Below are 25,549 nucleotides of genomic sequence, written 5' to 3'. Positions count from 1 at the left end.
TTAGAGACTGTCTAAGGAATAGATTTGACGCGTTGAACACTAATGACCGAAGACCAGACGAGTTGTGGAATGACATCAAGGATATCATACATGAAGAAAGCAAGAGGTTATCAAAAAGATAGGAAAGAAAGAAAGGACCAAGAAGTCAAAATACAACCTTGAGTATATCGCACCTGAGTTTAGAGACTGTCTAAGGAATAGATTTGACGCGTTGAACGCTAATGACCGAAGACCAGACGAGTTGTGGAATGACATCAAGGATATCATACATGAAGAAAGCAAGAGGTTATCAAAAAGATAGGAAAGAAAGAAAGGACCAAGATGAATGTCAGAAGAGACTCTGAAACTTGCTCTTGAATGTAGAGCAGCTAAAACAAAAGGAAGAAATGATGAAGTAAAAGAACCGAACAGAAGATTTCAAAGGGTGACTTGAGAAGACAAAGTAAAGTACCGTAATAACATGTGCAAAGAGCTGATGATAGAAAACCAAAAGGGAAGAATACACTCGGCTCTTCTCAAGCTGAAAGAACTAAAGAAAAAATTCAAGCCTCGAGTTGCAATAGTGAAGGATTCTATGGGGAAAATATTAAATGACACAGGAAGCATCAAAAGAAGATGAAGGAATACACAGAGTCATTACACCAAAAAGAATTAGTCAACATTCAACCATTTCAAGAGGTAGCATATGATCAGGAACCGGTGGTATTGAAGGAAGAAGTCCAAGCTGCACTGAAGGCATTGGCAAAAAACAAGGCTCCAGGAATTGACAGAATATCAAGCGAGATGTTTCAACAAACAGATGCAGTGCTAGAAGTGCTCACTCTTCTATGCCAAAAAATTTGGAAGACAGCTACCAGGCTAACTGACCAGAAGAGATCCATATTTATGCCTATTCCCAAGAAAGATGATCCACCCGAATGCAGAAATTGTTGAAAAATATCATTAATATCACATGCAAGCAAAATTTTGCTGAAGACCATTCAAAAGTGGCTACGGTGGTATACTGACAGGGAACTGCCAGAAATTCAGGCCGGATTCAGAAGAGGACATGGAACCAGGGATATCATTGCTAAAGTCAGACGGATCCTGGCTGAAAGCAGAGAATACCAGAAGGATGTTTACCTGTGTTTTATTGACTATGCAAAGGCATTTGACTGTATTGATCATAACAAATCATGGATAACACTGCTAAGAATGGGAATTCCAGAACACTTAATTGTGCTCATGAGGAACCTGTACATAAATCAAGAGGCAGTCTTTCAAACAGAACAAGGGAGTACTGCATGGCTGAAAATCAAGAAGGGTGTGTGTCAGGGTTGTATCCATTCACCATATTTAATTCAATCTGTTTGCTGAGCAAATAATAGGATAAGCTGGACTATATGAGGAAGAATACAGCATCAGGATTGGAGGACGACTCATTAACAACCTGCTATAATCAGATGACACAATCTTGCTTTCTGAAAGGTAAGAGGACTTGAAGCACTTACTGATGAAGATCAAGGACCACAGCCTTCAGTATGGATTACAGCTCAACATAAAGAAAACAAAAATCCTCACAACTGGACCGATAAGCAACATCATGATAAATGGAGAAAATCCTGAAGTTGTCAGGGATTTCATTTTACTTGGATTCACAATGATGCCCATGGAAGCAGCAGTCAAGAAATCAAACGATGCATTGCACTGGGCAAATCTGCTTCAAAAGACCTTGTTTTAAAGTGTTAAAAAACAAAAATGTAACTTTGAGAACTAAAGTGTGCCTGACCCAAGCCATGGTGTTTTCAACTGCCTTATATGCATACCAAAGCTGGACAAGGAATAAGAAAAACCCAAGAATAATTGATGCCTTTGAATTATGGTGTTGGCAGAGTATTGAATATACCGTGGACTGACAGAAGAATGAACAAATCTGTTTTGGAAAAAGTACAGCAAGAACACTCCTTAGAAGTGAGGATAGCGAGACTTCATCTCACCTACTTTGGACATGTTATCAGGAGGGACCAGTAACTGGAGAAGGACATCATGCTTGGTAAAGTAGAGAGTCAGCAAAAAGAGGAAGACCCTCAACGAGATGGACTGGCACAGTGGCTGCAACAATGGACTCAAGTGTAACAACAATTATGAGGATGGTGCAGGAGCGGACAGTGTTTTGTTCTGTTGTACACAGGGTCGCTATGAGTGGGAAATGGCTTGATGGCACCTAACAACAACAACAACAGGGGGTGAGGGTGGATGTCAGATAAGGCCTCCCTGAGATGATGGCATTTGAAGAAAACATTGAAGAAGATGATGGAGAGAGTCAAGTGGATATCTTGGGGGGAACTGGCCCCAAGGCTGTTATGTACCCAGTATGTTGATGGAACAGCAAGGAAGATAGTTTGGCTGAAAGAGGGTGACAAGAAGGAGAGCAATAAGAGATGCATGAAGAACTGGGGAGAGGAGGGTATTGACTCAAATAGTGGCGCATGGCCACTGTAAGAATTTGACTTCTTTCTGAGTGACACAGGACACTATGGTACCACTTTGAGTAGACGAGTGATCTTGGATGACATATTTTAACAGTGTTGAGCTGGATTCTCTGTCAAAAAGCCATAGTAGGGGTGTAGAGGCAGACACAGGGAGGCCAAGATGCTTGGGACAGAGTTGGTGAGAAGTGGTTGGATTCTAGATACACTCTGAATAGAGAGCCAACAAATTGATGGATCATGGCGTGAGAGAAGAAAGGAGCTAAGAATGACTTCAGGGGGGGTTTGAATTCCATTTACTGAACTGGAGAGCAAGTTTGGGATAGAAAATCAGAAATTTTGTTTGGAGCTTAAAAAAAATAAAATTGGCAGATAAATGACCTTCTCTGACAAACAAAGGAGCCAAGTGATACTGTCTGTAGTTGATAGATCAAGAGAGGGTTGAAGTATGTTGCCTGAGGTAGTACAGATGACCAGAGAGGAAGGAACACCTAGTGATACAACTGTAATTGGGAGGAGAAAGGGCAGATGGGGCATGGGGTAAAAGATGTAAAACCTCATCAATCAGAGGCAGACATCAGTAGTGAAAGTTTAAAATCAGCCAATCAAGAAAAAGCAGTATTAATATATTATTCAGAGATACGACAGTAACACCCAGAAACTTAAGGACAGAAATGATGGACAATTTTTTAAAAAAACGAAAAATGTATTTTCATTGATAAATAATATTTTAGTCCACTCGACGGCACTGGATTGGGATCATTCAGTAGAAGTCCCTGGGTGGCTCAGATGGCTAAGCACTTGACTTCTTGTTGCTGTTTTTAGGTGCCCTTGAGTCAGTTCCCATTCCTAGTCCTTTGCCATCCTCACAACCCTTGTTATGCTTGAGTCCATTATTGTAGCCACTGTGTCAGTCCACCTCATTGAATTGAAGGTCTTCCTTTTTTTCACTGACCCTCTACTTTCAAGCATTATGTCCTTCTCCAGCGACTGGCCCCCCGATAACAAGTCTAAAGTACATGAGATGAAGTCTTGCACTCCTCACCTCTAAGGAGCATTCCGACTGGGTTTCTTGCAAGACAGACTTGTTTATTCTTCTGGTGCTCCATGGTATATTCAATATCCTTGCCAACACTTTGGTCTTCCTTATTCATTGTCCAGCTTTCACATGCGTATGAGGCAATTGAAAATATCATTGCTTAGGTTAGGTGCACCTTAGTCCTCAAAGTGACATCTTTGCTTTTTAACACGCTAAGAGTTCTTTTGCAGCAGATTTGCCAGGTGCTGCTGCTTCCATGGGCATCATTGTGAATCCAAGCAAAATAAAATCCCTGACAACTTCGGAATTTTCTCTGTTTATCATGATGTTGCTTATTGGTCCAGTTGTGAGTTTTTTTTTTTTTTTTTTTAATGTTGAGGTGTAATCTATACTGAAGGCTGTGGTCCTTGATCTTCATCAGTAAGTGCTTCAAGTCCTTTTCCCTTTCAGCAAGCAAGGTTGTGTCATCGGCTTATGGCAGGTTGTTACTGAGTCTTCTTCCAATTCTGATGCTGCGTTCTTCTTCATGTAGCCCAGTTTCTTGTATTATTTGCTCAGCATACAGATTGAACAAAATACGATGAATGGATACAACCCCGACACACACCTTTCTTGATTTTCAACCATGCAGTATTCCCTCGTTCTGTTTGAATGACTGCCCCTTGATTTATGTACAGGTTCCTCATGAGCACAATTAAGTGTTCTGGAATTCCCATTCTTTGCAATGTCATCCATAATTTGTTATGATCCACACAGTCGAATGCTTTTGCATAGTCAATAAAACACAGGTAAACATTTTTTCTGGCTTTCTCTGCTTTTAGCCAAGCTCCATCTGACATTGCAGTGATATCTCTCGTCCACGTCCTCTTCTGAATCTGGCTTGAATTTCTGGCAGTTCCCTATCGATCTGCTGCTGCAGCCGTTTCTGAATGATCTTCAGCAAAATTTTACTTGCGTGTGATATTAACGATATTGTTTGATTTCCAAATTCTGTTTGATCCTTTGTCTTTGGAATGAGCACAAATATGAATCTCTTCCTGTTAGTTGGTGAGGCAGCTGTCTTTCAAATTTCTTGACATAGACAAGTGAGCATCTCCCTAGCTTCATATGTTTGTTGAGTCACATCTGTTGGTATTCTGTCAATTCCTAGAGCCTTGTTTTTCACCAATGTCTTCAGTGTAGCTTGGCCTTGTTCCTTCAGTACCATCAGTTCTCGATCATTTTCTACATCCTGAAATGGTTGAACATCAATCAGTCCTTTTTGGTATAGTGACCTTGTACTCCTTCTGTCTTCTTTTGATGCTTCCTGCGTCCTTAAATATTTTCCTCTCAGAATTCTTCAAAATTATGACTCAAGATTTCAGTTTTTTCTTCAGTTCTTTCTGTTTGGGAAATGTCTAGCATTTTCTTCCTTTTTGATTTTCTAACTTCAAGTCTTTGCACATTTCATTATAATATAATGACTACTACTAGCTGAAAAGTTAGCAGTTCAAACCCACCCAGAAACACCTCAGAAGACAGGCCTGGTGGTCTGCTTCTAAAATGTCACAGCCTTGGAAACCCTGTGGAGCGTTTCTACTCTGCACACATGGGGTCGACCAGAGTCAGAATTGACTGGGTGGCAACTAACAACAACAACCATTTAATAAGCATTTGTTATACCTGTCACTGGTCTAAGCATTTAGCATGAATTATCTCACTTAATTGTTACAACAACCCTATCAAGTAAATACTATTATTACTCCCATTTTATAAGGCAACTGATTATTGGACAGGTTAAAAAAACTTACCCAGTATGGTTCTATCAGACAACAGTTACTTTTGGCCTTGAATAGCAGAAAACCAAACCAAACAGTAACTTAGACGAATCAAAGGTTTTTTGTTGTTTGTTTTTGCATTTTGTCTTTTCTTATGCAGCAGTAAGCATGGAGGTAGATGGTTTCTAGCACTGACTCAGTGGCTCAAGGACAAAAAGGCTGAAGTCCCTGTAATTCTTACGGCCTTTACCTCATGGACACAAGTGCCTCCCACAGTGCCAGCCCTTCCATCTGTGTTCCCAACAACAAGAAGAAAGGAGCGCCTACATCAGGAAATCACGTTTTCCCAGAACCCCCACAGCTGACTTGTGCTTACATCTGGTTGGCCTGAACTGTGTCACACGGCCATCCCTAGATGCAGGGGAAGTTGGAAAATGTAATTTTCAGTTGGACGTATCCATTCTGAATGAGTTTGGGTTTCTGTTAGGAGAGAAGGAGGAAATGGATATTAGGTAGCATTCAGCAGGAGATCTCAAAGCTAGGAAATGGCAGAGTGAGATTCGGAAATCCAATAAAGTATAGTTTTAAATAAACTAATAAAAGTGTCTACAATATGCAATTCAGTTAGCCATTAAATAAACTGATTTAAAAAAAAATTACCGTCAAATTGACTTTAACTCTGTAGCACTGAATCCATGTGCTACAGAGTAGAGCTGTGCTCAGTGAAATTTTATTAGCTGTAATCTTTACAGAAGCAGATCGCCTGACCTTACTTCTGTGGCTCTGGTGGGTGGGTTCAAACCTCCAAGCTTTAGGTTAGTAGTCAAGTGCAAACCGTTTGCGCCACCTAGGGACCAATAAGCTGATAGCAGGATTTTAATTTGAAAGTAGAAAAAAAAAGACAAGCACAAATTGTGTTTAAGATCAACTCTTCTTCCATGACTTGCACAGGCAATAAGAAATGACCGAAGGGGAGTAGCCTGAGCACAGAGACAAAGAATGGTTCTCACAGCGACTACAAGGTAGAACTGCTTAAAAAAACCAAAAACCCAGTGCCATCGAGTCGATTCTGACTCATAGCAACCCTACAGGACAGGGTAGAACTGCCCCATAGAGTTTCCAAGGAGCACCTGGCAGATTCGAACTGCCGACCCTTTGGTTAGCAGCCGTAGCACTTAACCACTACACCACCAGGGTTTCCTAGAACTGTTTACCAAATGCCAAACACAAGAATCTAACTTGTGATATGGTATAAAAAGATGGGGAGGAGTGTATAATTAACATAATTTTAAAACACACTGATTTCCAAACGAGAAAATTATATTTCATCCAAATTCTGTATATTAAAAGTTAATGAGGAAGTACCTGTATATAGTGCACAAATCAGTTTTCAAAGAGTGTAGTTTTAATTTTGTCAAATAGATTCCATTTATCATTTAAGCAGCAGCACTTAACTCCAAAGAAATAGTGATGATGCCTTTTTCCTCTTGATATTCATCTTACTAAAAAAAATTGGCTGCTTTTTTTCTTTTAAAATCTTTTTTCATTTGACCTCCTCAAATAGAATTACTGTTTTAAAGAAACAATGGTATCAATTGTAATTACAGACCCTGCTTACATACATTTATTGTCTAGAGGGCACAGCAGTCATGCAGATACAACCAAAGTAATAATTATCACTGAGACTGCTAGGATTAGAAGACATAATAGCAAGTGTTCTCACAGAAGTGACACAGAGACTGTTGGAAGAACGATTCCAAAAATATGGCGGATTGACTTGAAAGCCATGGAAACTCAGCTTTGGAAGCTTCCATATATGGGCACTTGACAAGCATTTTCTCAGTTGTAAAAATAAGCAATGGCTAGGAAACTTGATTGTGTTGTTGTTAGGTGCCGTCGAGTCCGTACTAACTCATGGAGACTCTATGTACAATAGAACGAAACATCGCTCAGTCCTGTGCCATCCTCACAATTGTTGCTGTGTTCGAGCCCACTGTTGAAGCCACTGTGTCAATCCATTTCATTGAGGGTCTTCCTCTTGTTCGCTGACCCTTTTCTAAGCATGCTGTCCTTCTCCAGGGACTGGTCCCTCCTTATAACATATTCAAAGCATTTGAGACTAAGTCTTGCCACCCTTGCTTCTAAGGAGCATTCTGGCTGTACTTCTTCCAAGACAGATTTGTTCGTTCTTCTGGCAGTCCATGATATGTTCAATATTCTTTGCCAACACTATATTTCAAAGGCATCAATTCTTCTTCTGTCTTCCTTATTCATTGTCCAGCTTTCATATGCATATGAGGCCATTGAAAACACCATGGCTTGGGTCAGGTGCGCCTTTAGTCCTCAAAGTGTCTAGGAAACTAGCTTGAATAAAGTGGGCACTCTCCCCAGCTGATGCTAAAAATACACCTGAGACTCAAAATGATACAGCTAAGAACCTCTCATCATGAAAACTTCAGCTGAATCAAGCAACTTTCTCTTTTCTTCCACTCCATGACATGAATGTTTCTCCTTCAGAGGTTTTTATTTTTTCTCTTTGAAGAATTCTCTTAATGTTCATTTTATTTCAATTTCACTACATCAAAGTCTTCCCATTCAGCAGGGAAATATCAAGAGATGATGGAAGAGGACCAGGCATGTCCTAGACCTGGTGCCTCTCCAAAGCAGTCCCATATGTGGGTCCCTGGTCATCCACATCGTCTACACTGCATTATCAGGCATGTAAAGACTTCCTTAGGCTCTCAGGGTATCATGCACATGTATTATAGTAGTGCTTCACTTACCTGGGGAAACAGCATTGGGCAAAAGTTATTCAGTATACAGCCCAAAACACACACACAAAAAAAGTGTATGTAGCCAGTGTAGTTGCCCAAAACGCTAATAGTAAATCTTCTGTACTTTACTAAGTGGAAAGGCATTGGTGATTCAGTGGTAGAATTCTTTTTTTTTTTTTTAATTATTGTACTTTAGATGAAGGTTTACAGAACAAACTAGCTTCTCATTAAACAGTTAGTACACATACTGTTTTATGACATTGGTTAACAACCCCATGACATGTCAACACTCTCCCTTCTTGACCTTGACCTTGTGTTCCCTTTTATCAGCTTTCCTTGTCCCCTCTTGCCTTCTAGTCCTTGTCCCTGGGCTGGTGTGCCCCTTTGGTCTCATTTTGTTTTATGGGCCTGTCTAATCTTTGAGTGAAGGGTGAACCTCAGTGACTTCATTACTGAGCTAAATAGGTGTCTGGGGCCATACTCTCATGGTTTCTCCAGTCTCTGTCAGGCCAGTAAGTCTGGTCTTTTTTTTGAGTTAGAATTTTGTTCTACATTTTCCTCCAGCTCTGTCCAGAACCCTCTATTGTGATCCCTGTCAGAGCAGTCAGTGGTGGTAGCCAGGCACCATCTAGTTGTGCTGGACTCAGTCTGGTGGAGGCCGTGGTAGTTGTGGTCCATTAGTCCTTTGGACTAATCTTTCCCTTGTGACTTTAGCTTTCTTCATACTCCCTTGCTCCTTATGGGGTGAGGCGAGTGGAGTATCTTAGATGGCCGCTCATAGGCTTTTAAGACCCCAGATGCTCTCACCAACGTAGAATGTAGAACATTTTCTTTATAAACTACGTTATGCCAATTGAGCTAGATGTTCCCCAAGACCATGGTCCCCACAGCCCTCAGTCCAGGAATTTGGTCCCTCAGGGAGCTTGGATATGTCTATGGAGCTTCCATGACCTTGCCTTGGACAAGTTGTGTTGGCTTCCCCAGTATAGTGTACTGTCTTACCCTTCACGAATTTACCCCAGTGGTAGAATTCTCACCTTCCACACAGGAGACCTGGATTCAATTCCCAGCCAATGCATCTCGTGTGCAGCCACCCCTCATCTTTCATTGGAGGCTTGTGTGTTGCTGTGATGTTGAACAGGTTTCAGGGGAGCTTCCACACTAAAACAAACTCTGAAGAAAGGCCTGACTGTCTACTTCCAAAAATAAGCAATGAAAACCCTATAGATCACAATGGTTCAATCCCCAACTGATTGTGGGGATGACACAGGACGCAGAGCATTTTTTTCCATTGTGTACAGGGTCGCCATGAGTTGGCAGCTAACTACAACAGCTCAGGCCCATGTTATACACAGTACTCCTAGTTTTTATGGCCTTATTCCAGCATAGCTCAAATTATAATAGAAAGCACGTAAATCCTGAGTCACAAACACCGTAGCCATGAATCGTGTTTCAAAAGACATAAAGCATGAAAGTAAGTCTTTTTCATTCATTCACGCAGTCAGGTAAAGTAACAAATACAAATTTATTGCCTAGAATGTAAAAAGTATGAGACCTAGAACTATGAGATCCACACAAGTTACAGAAGGACACACATCTTTTTCTTCCATCTGCTTTTGTACAGTACTCGTAAGTAATGGGTATATGTAGTGTTAGTTATGCTCTTCCGTTCTTCTGCTCACTTTTTCTCGCCCAGCCCCAGTGATTTGGTTCTCAAGGACACTGCTAGGTTCTTACCTGAATTGATTGTTCTAGAGGTAGACCAGTCTGAGAACTTCACTTTGATTTTTCAAACTGGAAGTGAGGAAATCAGCCAGACTCTCCCTGGTGGTAGAAAGCACCATCTGTAACAATTCTAGGCACAAGTGGTGGCCATGGGGAAGAAGCTGGTCAGTACTGGAAAGAATAAAACCAGCAGGAAGACAGAGGCAGTGAAATGACAGTGAAGAAAGTCCTCGTGGCATTCGGGCCCCCAGTTACTGATGATTTTGTATCATAAATACCTTTCTTTTCTGCCGTTTGTACAATTTTTCCTTCAATGACAAGAAATAACCCATGCCCTTGATAAATTTTCCTATTTCCTGGGCTAGTTTCAATTGTGCTTTTGTCACCTGTAGCCGGAAGACATTTGAATCAGATGATCTAAAAATAATTACGTACCTTTTTTGACATGGTATCATTTGAGTTATGTGGTTTGCTAGTTTCCCAGTAGAGATAGTATTGGATCCTGATATGTTTCATGTTATGTACCCGACAGTCATTTCTCTTTGAGTATGAGATGAAGAACATTTTGGCTATAAAATATAAGACTTTCACTGCCACCTAATACAGAGAAATCAGGTCAGAAATTTTACCAAAATTCTAAATGTTCTCTGTAGAATCATAAACACAGTGACTTCTCAGGCAGTCCTTTCTGGTGCTAATGAAACACTTTATAGCTCATATACCATGTTTCACCATGAAAAGATTCCTCACCGCTTCATGAAGACAAATGGGCTGCAGGATGAATTCTGATCCATGTCAGTAGGGGAGAGAGATGTGCTCAGCCAGTCAATGAAACTCTGAATGAGCCACACAATGCTTCTCCCTACTCAAATCCCAAATGCCACACACTCATGACTAGAGATCATGGGAATGACACCCTTATCAATGACAACAATAGGATTTTACCAATAAATAAAAAACAAATGTAGAGCTGTGAAAGATAGTTAGGACCTTATACTGCCTCACAAATTACAATGTCTTGTTTTAAATAATTACATATTCTAAGAGCTTTTTGAAAAATAAGTATAATAAATAAAAAATAGAGGCCTCCAAATCAGACACTTTGTAAATATATGCCTTCAGACAATTATCACTTGCATTCTTTTTACTTCCTTAGGGTAACCACTGACTCACAATTTACATATGTGTGTAGGGAGGAAAAGACAGAGAGAAAGAGACAGGATTCCTATGTCTTTTAGGACATTTTCATTTTCTCAAAGAATTCTCTACCTTTTAGTTGAATGAAAGTAGTTTTTGAAAGCGGAGGATACACTCTCTCCATTTTCTGTGATTCCAGCTCCTTAGTGTTGGGTCACAGCCATGTCCCAGGTGCCTTGCTTGCCACAATACCATGGATGCCGCTTATAACACACAGAAACTGCACAGCCTTTTGTTTCTATCAACAGGACTGGTGCTGTCCATTAGCATAAGTTGAGCTCAAAACCCAAATAAACCATAATCCTTCACCTCTTAAAGGCAATGAACACAAATACCCTAAAAGAAACATGTGTTAAGAGTATGCACAGAAAATCCTCAGGAAAGAAAATTGACCCCACAATATATAAATTGCTGCTAACCTATCCTGGTAAATCAGTGAATGCCATTTAAAACCACTGCAACGTCCCACATTACATCCTTCAAGTTTGCAAAATATATATATTTTTTTAATAACTTTTATTAAGCTTCAAGTGAACGTTTACAAATCCAATCAGTCTGTCACATATAAGTTTACATACATCTCACTCCCCACTCCCACTTGCTCTCCCCCTCTTGAGTCAGCCTTTTCATGTGTGTTGTTGACAATTTCATTTTTCCACATACTTGTTTGTGCTGAGGCGTTTTTCTTAGTAAATTGTGAGATCCTCATTTTCATAGTGCTTGACTTTATGTTAGTTGAGTCGTTACGTTTTTCTTGGTTTTTATCTTGAGTTATAGAGTTGTTATACCTTTTTGTGGTTACCTTATTATTTACCCCTATTTTTCTAAGTAAAAACCTAACTTGTATTGTTCTATATCACCTTGTATCACTCTCCATATGGCAGTTCAATGCCTCCTGTATTTAGTCCCTCTTTTTGATTATTGTGATCTTTTACCTATTGACTTCCATGATTCCCTGTTATGTGTATTTTTTTTTTAATTAATCTTAATTTGTTTGTTTTTGTGATTTTCCTATTTGAGTTGATATCAGGACGTTCTGTTTTGTGACCTTGTGTTGTGCTGATATCTGATATTATTGGTTCTCTGACCAAACAATATCCTTTAGTATTTCTTGTAGCTTTGGTTTGGTTTTTGCAAATTCTCTAAACTTGTGTTTGTCTGTAAATATCTTAATTTCGCCTTCATATTTCAGAGAGAGTTTTGCTGGATATATGATCCTTGGCTGGCAGTTTTTCTCCTTCAGTGTTCTGTATATGTCGTCCCATTCCCTTCTTGCCTGCATGGTTTCTGCTGAGTAGTCAGAACATATTCTTACTGATTCTCCCTTGAAGGAAACCTTTCTTTTCTCCCTGGCTGCTTTTAAAATTTTCTGTTTATCTTTGGTTTTGGTGAGTTTGATGATAATATGTCTTGGTGTTTTTCTTTTTGTATCAATCTTAAATGGGGTTCGATGAGCATCTTGGATAGATATCCTTTCGTCTTTCATGATGTCAGGGAAGTTTTGTGTCAGGAGTTCTTCAACTATTTTCTCTGTGTTTTCTGTCCCCCCTCCCTGTTCTGGGACTCCAATCACCCGCAGGTTATCCTTCTTGATAGAGTCCCACATAATTCTTAGGGTTTCTTCATTTTTTTTAATTCTTTTATCTGATTTTTTTTTCAGCTATATTGGTGTCGATTCCCTGGTCCTCCAGATGTCCCAGTCTGCATTCTAATTGCTCGAGTCTGCTCCTCTGACTTCCTATTGCGTTGTCTAATTCTGTAATTTTATTGTTAATCTTTTGGATTTCTACATGTTGTCTCTCTATGGATTCTTGCAACTTATTAATTTTTCCAGTATGTTCTTGAATAATCTTTTTGAGTTCTTCAACAGTTTTATCAGTGTGTTCCTTGGCTTTTTCTGCAGTTATCCTAATTTCATTTGTGATATCATTAAGCATTCTGTAAATTAGCTTTTTATATTCTGTATCTGATAATTCCAAGATTGTATCTTCATTTGGGAAAGATTTTGATTCTTTTGTTTGGGGGGTTGGAGAAGCCGTCATGGTCTGCTTCTTTAAGTGGTTTGATATGGATTGTTGTCTCCGAGCCATCACTGGGAAACTAGTTTTTCCAGAAAATCCGCTAAAAATAAATGCAGTCAGATCCCTATCAGAGTTCTCCCTCTGGCTCAGGCTATTCAGATGTTAAAGAAGCCGCCTGGGGAGGGTGGGGGAGGGAACAGAGAGATAGGAGAGTAACACCTCAGAATATAGCCAGAGTTGCTTGTCTTGCTTGGAATGACTATTATATCTGAGATTCCCGCGGGGCGCGTCGCCTATGTGTGCTGGCTGTGTGGAGATTGCCCCCAGGGGGTCTGGCCCGCTGGAGTCATGGTCAGATCCTCCGCTTCCAGCCCCACGCCCAGCGTCAAGGCTCCCCTACTGGGACGGTGCACTCTCGACTCCAAAATTAGTCGCTGCCTCCCGGGGACTTCTCGTCCCTCCAGCCACGTGGCCGTGCCGCCCCCGAGAACTAGTTGGGCCTCCTCCCAGGGTTAGTTCAGATGGGTGGAGCAGGTCCCCGTGCTTGTGCCGTGACCGAATGTCCCGGCTGGGACGCTGTTCTCCCTGCTCCAATACCAGTCGCTGCCTCCCAGGGACTTCTCCTACCGGCTGCGTGCCACGCCACCCGCGCAACCCGGCTGGTCCCTTTCCGGGGGTTAGTTCAGGGGGGTGGAGCAACTCTCCGTGTTTATGCCGTACCTGCGTCCAGTCCAAATCCCTGCGGGACGGTTCCCCGGCTCGGACTCTGCTCTTTCTGCTCCAAGACCAGTCACTGCCTCCTGGGGACTTCTCCTACCGGCTGCGTCCCACGCCGCCCGTGGAACCGGCTGGTCCCCCTCCCGGGGTTAGTTCAGGGGGGTGGAGCCGCTCTCTGTGCTTGTGCCGTACCTGACTGGTACGCTGGCTCCAGGCTCTGAAAACAATCGCTGCTTCCCCGTATTAGTTCGTTCTCCGTCTCTAAATCTGTGTTTGTTTTCAGGGTTCGTAGATTGTTATGTATGTGATCGATTCACTTGTTTTTCCGTGTCTTTGTTGTAAGAGGGATCCGAGGTAGCATCTGCCTAGTCCGCCATCTTGGCTCCGCCCAGCTACATGTATTTTAACAGTCCCTTATGGTATTCACCCTAGAGATTCTCTTGGACGTGGCATAGGCAAGTTTCAGAGGAGCTCCCAGACTAAGGTAGACTAGGAAGAAAGGTCTGTTTACTTCCAAAAATTAGCCAGTGAAAACCCTATAGATCATAACAGAATATTGTCCAATAGAGCACTGGAAGATGAGCCCCCTAGATTGGAAATCACCCAAAATACACAATGGCCACAAAAGTGGACTCGAGCATGTCAGTGATCATGAAGATGGCACAGGACTGGGCAACATTTCATTCTGTTGTGCGTGGGTCACCATGAATCCGAGCTGACTCCATGGCAACAAACGTGGTGGGATGGAGTAGTAGTTAAAATGAATGAACTAGATCTACCTGCAACAGCAAAGGCGCATTTTAAAGACATAATACCAAAACCAAAAACCCAGTGCCGTCGAGTCAATTCCAACTCATAGCAGCCCTACAGGACAGAGTAGAACTGCCCCATAGAGTTTCCAAGGAGCGCCTGGCAGATTCGAACTGCCAACCCTTTGGTTAGCAGCCATAGCACTTAACCACTACACCACCAGGGTTTCCTACCAGAGTACAGTGGACTCTTTGTTGCAACTACTCAACTCTGGCATTATAGAGTAAAAGCTACTTAAATGAACAAGCATGGCTATGTTCAATAAAACTTTACTAACAAAAACAGGTGGCAGGTTGGATTTGGCCCTCCGGTCTTAATTTGCTGACCTCTGATCTATATCGTTCTCTTCAGAAGACCATTTGAAAACACACAGCATATTGATATCTGCCTTTCAGAACAGAGCTTGCTCCTGGGATGAAAGGAAGAAGAATGGAATCAGGAAGAGTCACAGAGTAGATTTGAAATGAATTGCAACATTTTAATAATTAAAAAAAGTACTAAAGACATATGGGAAAATGTCAACATTTGTTAAACATGCATTGGTGGGTATATGTGTTAGTTATACAATTGTTTGTGTTTTTATCCATGATTTAAAAATGTAATACTGAAAAGAAAAGACGGATAAAAGGAATACATTAAAAATATTAAAGATAGGCCATCTAAGATGCATCATTTGGTCCCAACCCACCTGGAGCAAAAGAGAATGAACAACGCTAAAGACACAAGGAAAATATTAGCCCAAGAGACAAAAAGGGCCACATACACCAGAGAGTCTGTCAGCCTGAGACCAGAAGAGCTAGATGGTGCCTGGCTATCACCAAGGACCACTCTGACAAGGAACACAACAGAAAGTCCCCGACGGAGCAGAAGAAAAGTGGGGCGTAGGACTCAAATTCCAATAAAAAGACCAGACTTAGTGGTCTGACTGAGACTAGAGGAATCCCAGAAGACACAGCACCTGGACTCCCTGTTAAACAAGAACTAAAACCATCCCTGAAGCCAGCTCTTCAGACAAAGATTAGACTAGACTATAAGACATAAAATAATACTCATGAAGACTGCGCTTCTTAGTTCAAGTAGATACACGAGACTAAACGGGCAGCTCCTGTCCGGAGGCAAGATGAGAAGTCAGAAAGGAATAGGAGCTGGTTGAATGGACACAGGAAATCCGGGGTGGAAAAGGGGAGTGTGCTGTCACATTATAGGGAGAGCAACTAGGGTCACATAACAATGCATGTAAAAATTTTTGTATGAGTAACTTGAGCTGTAAACTTTCACACATAGCACAATAAAATATATATATTTATATATTAAAGATAACATGAATCAAAATAATGAAAACAGAATCATGCAAAAATAGTACTCCTTCCAGAAGATTGTATCTTTGTATGACTCTTTCAGCCATTAATTAGGCCAAAACATTAAGAGGTATGAATTGCCCATGGGAGAAATTTCTCCTTGTTCTCAAAACTAGAAATTGTTGTTCAACTACTGTGGCACTGGTGTTTGGATCTAGGGCAACTAAGAATCATGTTATGACTGATCGCCTTATTTGCATTGGATACAGCAAATTTGATTTGAATTTGTGACCTACCTCTAGAGCTCCAAGACTTTAGACTTGTATTTTAGGGTTGACCTCACCCGTCTTTCCATCTTATCATTTTCCCTTTATTGTGTTTATCTCTTCATTATAGAAGAATGGTAAAGTGTTCACACTCTACAGAAAAGCTGCCTGGATTCAAATCCCAGATGTACCTGTAACTAGCTATATAACCTTATGTAAGTTAATGAATAGCTCTGCGCCTCAGCTTTCTCATCTTTAAAATGGGATGATAACAATAGAATATATCACATAAAGTGGTAAGGGTTAAATAAGCTAATTATTTTCAAAACTCTTAGAACAGTGCCTGGCCCATAAAACCAAAAAAACCAAACTTGTTGCCGTGGAGTCAATTCCGACTCATAGTGACCCTACAGGACAGAGTAGAACTACCCCATAGAGTTTCCAAGGAGCACCTGGTGGATTCAAACTGCCGACCTTTTGGTTAGCAGCTGTAGCTCTTAACCACTATGCCACCAGGGTTTCTGCCTGGCCCATAGTTAGTACTAAAACAGTGTTTGATTTGGAATACAATTAAGTAGTTTTGTTGATTTATTTTTTTATCTTGTTGAATTGTATGTATTGACTACTGTGAAATTTTCAGAGAGAACCATAGCTAATAATACAGTTTTTGGATTCCAAGAAACCAGTGACCGAATCCCAGACTGTGACTTTTTTTATCTCTGAGGTCATAGATAAGTTTTGTTAGCAAGTTGAAATGTAGAATCTTCAACTGCAATGTGGCATTATAACAGTACGTGCCTTCTAGGAACTTGTTATAAGAATTGAGTCATTAACTGTAACGAACTTAGCTATGTACAGAGTAAGTACTCAGATAGTAGCCATAAGTGTTACTGATAATTCTAAAACGATTGTTAGTAGTATTGAGCAAATACATATGACGGAGCTTAGTAGCACTAGAAATTAAAGTCCATTAATTTGGGGCCATGGTAGAAAAAATTGGTATTTCTGACGGTGTCAAGTCTGATGTCTCAGTAACTTCTCAGGGACCTGTGGGGTGAGGGAATTGCAGAAATAGTCTCACACTTGTAATATACAAACCTACACATTTAAACTCAAGCTGGAACTCCGTAGCTTCACAGAGTTCCTTGGAGCCATCTTCTCTAGTTGTCCCTCCATGAAAAGAGATTGATCATCAGGCAGAAAGTGTCACTTAAGAAGCTTTAGAGTTTAAATAGCAGGAGCTGAACCAAGCTGAGTAGCAATTATCAAAACCTTGTCTCCAAAAGTAGAAAATTTAATCCTCCAGATTAAATTTAAAAAGCTGTCCTTCCAACACCATGTTAATTAGAGGCTAGAACTAGACTTATGAAAACATTGCCAGGATAGGGTCTGTCTATCTTATAGCAAAACATATTTCATAATCCCACGATGCTCCAAGGTTGTGCTAAGCTGCTTTGGTTTTATCTGCATGGCGTTCTTAATATAGCTCGAAGGGGCTTTTTGCTTATTCGTTTGGAGCTCACATCTCTTAGTTTTATTATTTGCTTGGGAAGGATATAAACAAAGACTACGTCCTAAACCAGGTCCTGTAATATCTTGCTACTCACAGTGTGGTCGCTGGCCCAGCAGTATCCTAAAATTCAAGGGGTTCTTGTAAAATGCAGATTCTAAGTTAGCCAAAAATTCTGCATTTCTTTTTTTCTTTTTCTGTTTGTTTTACTCTTTCCTCCCTGGGTTCCCTGTGTCCATCCAACCAGTTCCTGTCCCTTCCTGCCTTCTCATCCTGACTCCAAACAGGAGCCGCCCATTTGCTCTTCTATATCTGATTGAACTAAGAAGCACACTCTTTATGAGTATAATTTTTTGCTTTACAGTATGTCTAATGTTTATCTGAAGAGTGGGCTCTGGGAATGGTTTTAGTTCTGGGTTAACAGAGTATCTGGGAGCCATAGTTTCAGGGGGTTCCTCCAGTCTCTGTCAGATCATTAAGTCTGATCTTTTTACATGAATTTGAGTTCTGCTCTGTACTTTTCTCCTGCTCTTTCAGGGACTCTCTGTTGTGTCCCCTATCAGGGCGATCATTGGTGGCAGCCGGGCACCATCTACTTCTGGTCTCAGGCTGGTGAAGTCTCTGCACAAGGAGGCATTGATCCAAAGTTACCGTCTACAGGACTTTGTTTGGGATCTCACCCTTGCTGCCTCCTTCCCTTCCCAGTCCTGCTCACTCCCCTACAATATTGTTGGGGAATATTTTATTTAATAAACCCCTTCCTCATATGTCCTTGTCTCAGGGTTTGCTTCTTTGGAACTCAAACTAAGACATGCCATCTTAGCTCACTGTAACATAGCAAGACGCCAGCACCCAACCACCAGTTAGATTGTTTCTGCAGTTCACTTGGTCACTGGTTTAGTTCTTGAATCTCTGATTCAACCTGAGTCAGATTTTATGAAGATCGAAAGACTGCAGGAGGCCAATGGAGTCTAGGAATTCCACACTTGGAAATTCAGATGCTCACATTCTGAAAATGTAAAGATAATAATGTATGCTTTACTTTTTGAAAGAGCTAACTTTATCTCTGTGGCAAAGGTGATGATACTATCCTTCAGTGGTTTTTATAAGCAACCCATGAAAAGGGCTAATGATCTAGAAGACCTGAGCCGCCCATTGTGGCAGCCACAGTCACGTGCAGCTACTGAGCACTTGAAAAGTGGCTAGGGCAGAGTCAGATGGGCTATAACTGTAAACTACACTCTAGTTTTGAAGACTTAGCACAAAAAAAAGAATGTAACATACCTCATTGAAATTTTTATATTGATTACCTGATTAATAGTTATATTTTTAAAATATTGGGTTAAAGAAAATATGTTATTAACATTAATTTTACATGTCTCTATTTACTTTTCTAATGTGGCTACTAAAAAAATTTAAATTACATGTGTGGTTCATTGTAAACATGTCATGGGGGCGGTATCCTCCTCTCTCTTCAGGAGGGGGAAGGAGAATCAAGGTCAACAGCCCAAGGCTGATTCCTCTCTCCGCCATCTTTACCAATTCTGATATCAACCAACCCTCCTGCAGCAATCTCTACCTCTGCACTGGGTTTGATAATTCATTGCAATGGCCACACAGAACTCACAGACCATACTCATGATTATGGGATTTATTAGGGAAGTAATAATTACAGTTCAGGCCCAGGAACACTCAGGATATGTTTCTTCCATCAGGACAACCTCTTCCCAGCCATGCTTTCCTGGCCCTCAGCCTCTGCCCAGAGGCACTCAGCTTTCTTTCTCCATGGGCCAGGAAGCCCGCCGTGCCATCTCCTGCTGCTGCATCTCTACTGCAGGCTCTCTGCTGCCAGGTCTCACTGTCTTCAGTGTTACAGCACTCTCTCTCTCTCTCTCTCTGTCCCAGTTCCAGGAGCTTCTCAGCACAGGGATCATGGGTCCAAAAGACGCTGTCTCTGCTCGTGGCTGTTCTTTACTGGTGCTGTAGGATCCTTTCTTTCTCTGCTCTAGGGTAGCTCATTTCAAGCCTAGCAGGATGGCAAAACTGACCAGTTCCCTTGGTGGGCCACAATTACCTGTCACACTGTCCTGCCCAGTCACTTGGGTGGGAGTATCAAGATCACAGTGAGAAAGGCCACACAAAATCAACCCATTGCACTGAACTCATATTATATTTCTACTGGACCACAAATATGGATCTGGTACTTAATATAATGGAGGTTTTAGCCTTCAACCTACAAGGGCAGATCAAGTTACATCTCCCCCGGCCCAACTCTTCATAATGCCTCCACAATATCTATTTGTGGTGTGGAATTAGCACCCAGTGTACATAGAAATCTGTACATTACTCTCCCTTACAAATACTATTACCAATGTATAAAGTTATATAATGTTATAAATATTATACCAGAGACACTTAAGAAACCAGTGCCAGTAGTCATTACTCTTAGTTTAAAATTACCTCATTTGAGGAAAATTGATTTTCAGGCTCTTAAAGAGTTACTCTGATGCTTTTCTCTTTGTAGATGAGTTTGGTGGTCAATAATTTGGCTTCACTCCCACACCTCTTCTGTGCTCTTTTCTAACCCCTCTACCAACAGTCTGTACGGTTCAAGGCCTCAATACTTCTCACAAGAACTATTGCATTTTTAGCTTTCTGATTGATCTCCTCCTCTTTGATTACTCAGCCTCCAATCCATCCTAAACATGGCTGGCAGATAATCTCTCTATACACAGTTCTAGTCCTGGTGCTCCTCAACTCCCCCCTAAAAAAATTAAAAAGCCTTAGGTAGTACAACATCTCTTGCTAAATTACCTATAGATTCCTGAACAGACATTGGTTGCTCTCCATGCTCTGTCCCCAAGTCAGTTTTTGTTGTTGTTGTTCCAACTCCCCTCAGCCTTTCCTTTTACAACTTCAGTTAGACTGCATTCAGTTCCCTCAAACTCCTGCCAAGTTTATTTCCCTTTGGTTCATTTACCAGATGATTTCCTCTGCTTAGAATCTTCTCTTCCCTTTCCCATCACTCTACACCCACCATTCCTCAAATTTCATCTCAAATGCTACTGTATTACATAACAGTGTCTTATCAGTGCCTTAAGGCAGGAAATTTAAAAAAAAAAATCAATGAAACACTAGTAGAAACAACAAAACTAAGTATAAAAGCTTGTTGAACTGAAAGGCATTATTTCCTTGGAAAGAGAGCCAAATCAATGCCAACAATATCAGATGGTTGCTTGGCTCTCATTTTATCTTCTCTTGAAGAATTTTTTTGGGAACCCAGAATGTTTACTATGTGTTCAAAATCGTCTTCCAGAATGGCCCTTCTACTCGCTACTTCCCATTTTTCTGGAAGCCATGTGAGATCGCTGGTGAGTGGTGTGACGTAGGGATTAAGATTAGAAGAGTAGTGAGGGATTAACAGAGTTAGGGAGACGAAGAGTATTGGACATTGTGTGACGTTATGACTACAGCTGATTTAGAGAACTTCTAGATTTGTAATTAACATTTCATGATCTCCGGTGTAGCTGTTTTTGCTTGGGTAGATTATATTTGCATTTCTGTTGAAAATATATTTCATTATATTTTAAAGGCATTTTCTATAACTGTTTATAATGCAAAAAAAAAAAATAGTAAAAAGTGTTCAGTTATTGAAAGGCAACATTTCAGTTGCCTATCAATGCCACCAAGTTTAAAGAGCAGAAAAAACTTTATATGTAAAGAATATTTCTTTAGAAAAGGCCAGGTCACTCTGGGATTTGAATGTAATTACGTCATTTTTACAAAAAAAGAGGGGAAACCATGAGGCATACAAATTGAACTAATTTGCCTTCCTGGAAGCTGAGCTAAAAACATGTATCTAATGACTGTGCAGTATTTAAGCTAATACGAGTATGATTGATATTTTCAGGAATGGACAAATGAGGTTTTCAGTTTGGCAACAAACCTGCTGGCCCAAAACATGTCCAGGAATGCATTTCTGGAAAAAGCGTAAGTAGCTCTAATTTTATTGCTAAGGGTGTTGCTGCTTCTGAGTCAGTTTCCTTTCTCCTTTGTGAGTCTTTTGTTTATGCTGCACTGGCTCCTCACGTTCATAAACATAAATTTTCCTTTGGGATTTGTTAGAGTACTGATACCTTCCCTGTTCCATATTGGAAGACTCCCAAGAAAATTTGCTCTTATTTTCTCCAAGCTGCACCTCCTCCATGTTACGCCTGGGCTGAGCACCCCTGAATGTCAATGCCCGTGATACACAACAAGGAGACACATGCAAATCGTGGCAGCTGTGCTTAGAACTAAAAAATTACTCATATCAGAAAATCCTCTGCTTCTACATCTGCCTTTGTTGTCAGTTACAAACCTGAAGAAGAGAATAAACAGCAAAGGTCACTCATTTCACTAGAGTCTTAGACTTCTGATAGATGATACAATAACTTCTCTGCCCACTGAAACGCATAGGTTGATGCCCTGATTCCAGCCCTGTAGACGGTCACAGCAGGTGTTAGAAAAAAAAAGAATGTAGAAGAAAGATTAAAATGAAGATGAGGAGATACATCGTGAACATTGGAATCAATGTCTCAGAACAATTTGTATAAAAATTATTAAACAGAAGTCTAAATTGCTGTGTAAACTTTTCACCTAAAACACAATTATATATATTTATATATATTTTAAAATAATAAAATAAACCCACTATATTAAAAAAGGAAACCCTGGTGGCGTAGTGGTTAAGTGCTATGGCTGCTAACCAAAGGCTCGGCAGTTCGAATCCGCCAGGTGCTCCTTGGAAACACTATGGGGTGGTTCTACTCTGTCCTATAGGGTCGCTATGAGTCGGAATCGTCTCAACGGCACTGGGTTGGGTTTGGTTTTTGGTATTAAAAAAAAAAAACCCTTTGGATCACAACGGTCTGATTCCCAGCCAATCAAGCGGACGGCACAGTACGGGGCAGTGTTTCATTCCATTGCACATGGGGTCACCAAATGTTGGGAGCCAATTGGATGAAAGCTAACAACAACAACAATTTATAATAAAGTGTGATGAGTATGTAAATGCTCAGGTACAGCCCTACCAGCAGGTAGAATGTAGTAGTCAAAGTTTTTATCTATACAATAAGTAAGTTGAGATGTAAGCTTAAAAAAAAAGAAGGAAAGAAAAGCAAAACATGATTACCAAATTGTTCTGGAATTACAACAGCGTTTCTAAAAATGATTTGACCAAGGAAAATAATGATTTATGCCAGATGAGCAGCAAGAAAGACTGGTTGTGTTCATTTTGGAAGCTGTGGGTGTTCGAGTTTGGGAAGCTTTAAATCAAAACCACAAGCAGAAACGTTGTTAGGTGGTCCTGTTCTACTTAATGGTCACCTCTCTTCCCTCTTCTTCTGCAAGACTTACCCATTATTCCAGACCTAAGACTCCAGCCCACATTTCTTTTTGACTCTTCCATGAATTTGTTTTACTCAGTATTGCCCAGATCCTCATTTAAATGTTTTTCATACGTTCATCTTATCTCCTAAATTAATGTTTTATCTTGAGTACACTTCCTATCTACTTTCCTCTTCCTGCCCCATCCTTTTTTTCCTCCCTCTTTCTTTGATCCTACCATCCATCATCCAACGAACATTTCCAGAAAATGTATTGTGCCAGGCAATGTTAATGGACAGAGACATAGAGATAAACAAGATGTTTTACCTGAAATATAGGATTTTATAGCTTCGTATAGTTGACTAATCATTGTCTATTACAAATGTCTATTCCAGATAAGTTTTTCCTTGTGAATTATGAGTAGTTGTTGCGAACATTCTAGAACATGTCTTTTGATGGACATATATTGTAAGCATTTCTTTCGTACGTATACCTAGATACAGTACTACTGGATCATAGCATGCGCACTAAAGGAGTAGTCCTAATTTGCACTTTCATCAGCCGTGTTTGAGAGTTCTGGCGTTCCACCTCTCTAGCCATACATCCAAAAACAGCTGAGGAGATATATACAGTTGTTATGTTCACATAATTGAATACTGTATATCAAAGAGAATGGTTGACAATTGTAAGCAAAAATAATATGGATGGATCTCAAAAACATAATACTGAGTAAAAGAAGCCAGACACAAAAGGATATGATCCATTTATATAAAGTGCAAAAACAGGCAAAAATAATCTATGCTGTTAAAAGACACATGTCTTAGTCATCTAAACCTGAAACCAAACTCATTGCCATTGAGTCGGTTCCAACTTATAATGACCCTATAGGACAGAGTAGAACTGCCCCATGGGGTTTCCAAGGAGCGCCTGGTGAATTTGAACTGCCAACCTTTTGATTAGCACCCATAGCTCTTAATCACTATGCCAACAGGGTTTCCTTTAATCATCTAGTACTGCTATAAGAGAAATACAAGAAGTGGATGGCTTCAACAAAGAGAAGTTCATTCTCTCACAGTCCAGTAGGCTACAAGTCCAAATTCAGGGCATCAGCTCCAGGGGAAGCCTTTCTCTCTCTGTCGGCTCTGAAGGAAGTTCCTTGTCATCCATCTTCCCTTGGTCTGGGAACATGTCAGTGCAGGAAACTGAGGTCCAAAGGACAAGCTCTGCTCTTGGCACTGCATTCTTTGTGATACGAGGTCCCCATGTCTTTCTGTCTGCTTCTCTCTTTTATATCTCAAAAGAGATTGGCTAAAGACACTATCTCATCTTGTAGATGTCATCTATGCACCTGCCACTAATCCATCTTATTACATCATAGTGTTAGGATTTACAACACATACAGGTGTCACATCAGATGACAAAGTGGTAGACAGTCATACAATACTGGGAATCATGACCTAGCCAAGTTGACATACATTTTGGGGGGACACAATTCCATCCATGACAGCATGATAACAGTTTCCTTGGGGGGATAGGTTCTGCAAGGGGGCAGGAGAGGGGCTTCTGGGTTGCTGATAAAGTGATCATGCTCCGTGTCTTGACCTGGGCGCTGTTTGCAAAGGCACGGGCAGTTTGTGAAAAATCCAGCAGACTCTACATTTACACAAGCCCTTTGTGATCTATTTTATTCTTCCTTAAAAAAAGCTTTTATTAAAATTTAACATTCGTTTTTCTGCTTCTCCAACAGCTATACTAAACTTAAGCTGCAAGTCACTCCAGAAGGGCGCATTCCTCTCAAAAAGTAAGCTGCGTGAGCATTTCCCATTATTCATTTTCTTTTTCACAAAGACTTGAATCCGGGCCATGATTCTGTCTTGTTTCTTCACCAGCCTAAGTGGGAGCATGAAAGGGCGTGGTGACACCCCTTCCCCCACCTACCATGTCTCACTTCCCTGCCCCTAGGTTTCTAGTAGAGATTTACCTGGGTCCCCCTTTCCCATGGTATCTTCAAGAAACACCAAAGCAGGAAGGGGATGGTGGGGGTGGGGCAGGGGGGGAATCTTGCTGCCAGACCCAAATGACCATCTGATATTCAGATCAACTTTGGGAGTGAAAACTGGGCAAACTTAGTGTCTCCTCTGAGGAGCCCTGATGGTGCAGTGGTTAAGCACTTGACTGCTAACTGAAAGGTCTGTGGTTCAAACCCACCTGCTGCTCTGCAGGAGAAAGATGTGGTGGTCTGCTCCCATAAAGACTTACAGTCGTGGAAGCCCTATGAGGCAGTTCTATTCTGTCCTGTATTGTTGCTATGAGTCAGAATTGACTCAATGGCAGTGGGTTTGGTTTTTGGGTTAGTGCTTCTTCTGCCAAGAATAAACTCAAATGGCCCCAGGAGCCAGGCAGGAACCTGAATGATTCATCAGGCTAGGAGCAGGAAGAAAAACTGAGGAGCAAAGCCCTGTCTAAAAGAGACAACAATGACTCGCCTCCATTATTCCTCACGGGAATAGTGGGATCTGGGTGCTAGATTTTCTAATGTTTCTATAGAATCCATTAACCCAAATTTTGATACGAAATTTTCCAGTACTTAATTTTTTAAA

General features: G+C 40.8%; 1 protein-coding gene across 5 annotated transcripts in view; it reads left to right on the top strand.

Moving 5' to 3' along the window:
• The window catches only part of PLCB1 (phospholipase C beta 1), an 845,524-nt gene that overhangs the window by 554,002 nt on the left and 265,973 nt on the right, over window positions 1-25,549 (top strand). For all 5 annotated transcript variants that reach the window (XM_064275782.1, XM_064275783.1, XM_064275785.1 and 2 more), the window contains exons 5-6: window positions 21,493-21,572; window positions 24,697-24,750. In XM_064275782.1, the coding sequence (XP_064131852.1) occupies window positions 21,493-21,572; window positions 24,697-24,750 (134 nt within the window). The remainder of the gene's footprint in view (window positions 1-21,492; window positions 21,573-24,696; window positions 24,751-25,549) is intronic.

The sequence above is a fragment of the Loxodonta africana genome, chromosome 24 (assembly GCF_030014295.1).
Source record: "Loxodonta africana isolate mLoxAfr1 chromosome 24, mLoxAfr1.hap2, whole genome shotgun sequence".
NCBI lineage: Eukaryota > Metazoa > Chordata > Mammalia > Proboscidea > Elephantidae > Loxodonta > Loxodonta africana.
Note: the sequence above shows the minus strand (reverse complement) of the source record. Positions and strands in the feature narration are given on the sequence as shown.